Source organism: Gracilinanus agilis, unplaced genomic scaffold (genome assembly GCF_016433145.1).
Source record: "Gracilinanus agilis isolate LMUSP501 unplaced genomic scaffold, AgileGrace unplaced_scaffold56695, whole genome shotgun sequence".
Classification (NCBI taxonomy): domain Eukaryota; kingdom Metazoa; phylum Chordata; class Mammalia; order Didelphimorphia; family Didelphidae; genus Gracilinanus; species Gracilinanus agilis.
This window is the reverse complement of record NW_025392126.1, coordinates 178-2,277: the sequence shown is the minus strand read 5'-3', so window position 1 is coordinate 2,277 and position 2,100 is coordinate 178. Positions and strand designations below refer to the sequence as shown.

The following is a 2,100-nucleotide window of genomic DNA, read 5'->3' as shown; positions in this document are numbered from 1 at the left end:
CCTCAGAGCCCCCTCCAGCGCCCATTTCTGCCCCCACAGGGCTCTGGCTGCCTGGACCTGGCCCGGGTGTCGCAGCTGTACACCGAGGCGCTGACCGGCTTCCTGTCCAAGCGGAACAGCCCCCTCATGACCGCCATGTTCGTGGACCTCTTCACCCGCCACCCGGTGAGTGGGGCCTCTGCCCTGTGGCACAGCTGCCTCCCGCAAGGAGCCCGGGGCAGCGGGTCACCCTTTGGCTTCTCCCCAGTGCTGGGGGGAGGGAGGCCGCCTCGGGGTGCCCCGTGACCAGACAGCCCCTCCCCGGCTGCCGGGCAGCGCGGCTCAGCCGTCGTCGCTCTCCCCACAGATGCTGTGCCAGCGGCTGGTCCCCGTCGTCCTCCCGTTTGTCACGGATGGAGTCCGGCCTTACCAGCAGGTGAGAGTGGGGGCCCCGCTGCCAAGGCACGATCTGGGCCTCGTGGTGTCGCCTCCGTGCCAGGCTTTACTCTGGCTGGGGGAGGGGTCTCCTTGGCTGGCTTCACGCCTGGCCCCGGGGATGGGGGGCCTCTAGTGGTGACCCCACACGCTCTTCTTCTCACCCTGCTCTAGGCCCAGGCGTGTCTGATGCTTCTCAAGGCCCTGCAGCTCCGGGAGCTGAAGCTGGCACTGGGGGCCCCCGGCTGGCAGGAGCTCATCAGAGACAGTGTCCAGCGGGTCACTGAGGTGCGGCCCCCACCGGGCGGGGGAGGGAGGGAACCCCTGGGCCATGAGGTCACCGTGTGACGCCCCCTCCATGTCCCCCCAGAGCCTGCAGGTGAGCAATCAGGGGGTGAACAAGAGCACCAACCTCAAGATGTTCAAGGCCCTGGAGCTGCTGGTCTTCCTCATCCGGACAGTGAAGGAGGAGGTCAGGCCTGTGACCCCGGGCGGGGGGAGGGGGGCCTCCCCAGTGCAGCTCTGCTGACCCCTCGAGAGGTCTCTGGGCCGTATGGCTCATGCCAGCCCTGAGGACTCTCCTTGGGCTCCACAGAAGCTGCCCGTTGGCCTGGAGGCGCCCCTGGCCGTGCTGCAGGAGCTAAGGCAGAGGGGTGTCCTGCGCGACAGGGGCCGGCTCTCGGACATCACGTGGCAGGCCCTGAAGCTGCTGGGCATCCAGTGAGTACCCTGGGGTGGGGCATGCGGGAGGAGGAAGGGGGCTCCCCACAGGGCCCTGATGGACCCGCTGGTTTCTAGGCGCCCCAAGGAGGACAAGGCCCGGCCCCCAAAGAACAAGGAAGACGCCGCGGCCCCTGAGGGTCCGGGGAGCCGCAAACGCAAGAAGGGCTTCCTCCCGGAAACCAAGAAGCGCAAGAAGAGGCATCAGGAGGAGGGGGCAGCAGAGGCCCCCACAGCCGAGGGAGGCCTTGGAGGGAAGAAGAAGAGGAGGCGGCGGAGGCGGCGGCCGAAGCAGCATCAGGCACTCCCTGGGCCTGGGGTGAATGAGAGCCCACAGTCCCCCTCAGGACCTCCAGGCCCAGACACCAGCCCGGAGGAAGCTCCTGCCTCCAGAGGGCCCAAAGGGAAACACCGGGCTGGCAAGAGGAAGGACAGCCCAGACGCCACCCCTGCGGCCGCCCCACTGGTGAAAAAGGCCAAACTGCCCACTACGGGTGGGAAAGGTGGCCCCAAGACCGGGCCGAGGAAGAAACCAAAGCCGGGGGCCGATGGCAGCGGTGCCACACTGGCATTCTGAGGACTCCAGAGACCTTATTTTTTTATCCTAAATCCAATAAAGGTCATCTCTGCAGCCCCCTGGGCTGCCCACGCCTGCCCCTGGGCCCAGGCTCTGTCTTTGGGCCGCCCTCTTTCATCTCCCTCCCCCCCCCTTTATCTGGGCCCAGGCCCTGAGGTGTAGAGGCAGGAGAGCCCCTGAGGGCCCCCCTCAGCTGGAGGGGGGGTGCGGGCCCTTCCTCCCCCAGGAAGGGATGGTGCTGGGCGGCGCCAGAAGCCAGCCGGGAGCCGCTCGCCTTAAATCGCTTTATTACGGACAGAAAGGTCGGGGGGCCCCCAGCCCTCAGCCTCTCCCGGCCGCTCGGCAAAATCCAGCAGCCTTCGCTCCCTGAAAGAAGTCAGGAAACCCGG

General features: G+C 67.4%; 1 protein-coding gene across 1 annotated transcript; it reads left to right on the top strand.

Annotated features, from left to right (window-relative positions):
- Window positions 1-34: 34 nt before the first annotated feature.
- Window positions 35-1,789, top strand: MYBBP1A (MYB binding protein 1a). The gene is made up of 6 exons (XM_044684861.1): window positions 35-165; window positions 347-415; window positions 589-702; window positions 785-886; window positions 1,010-1,134; window positions 1,213-1,789. Exons 1-6 carry the CDS (start codon window positions 127-129, stop codon window positions 1,709-1,711), a joined length of 948 nt encoding a protein of 315 aa, XP_044540796.1. The 5' UTR covers window positions 35-126; the 3' UTR covers window positions 1,712-1,789.
- Window positions 1,790-2,100: the final 311 nt, after the last annotated feature.

What these genes read in the sequence shown, in the direction of transcription:
- MYBBP1A (XM_044684861.1), top strand. Translation starts at nt 127, where the DNA reads ATGACCGCCATGTTCGTGGACCTCTTCACCCGCCACCCG. An exon ending in GTGTCCAGCGGGTCACTGAG is followed by an intron (nt 703 to 784) that starts GTGCGGCCCCCA and finishes ATGTCCCCCCAG; the next exon opens with AGCCTGCAGGTGAGCAATCA. An exon ending in TCCGGACAGTGAAGGAGGAG is followed by an intron (nt 887 to 1,009) that starts GTCAGGCCTGTG and finishes TGGGCTCCACAG; the next exon opens with AAGCTGCCCGTTGGCCTGGA.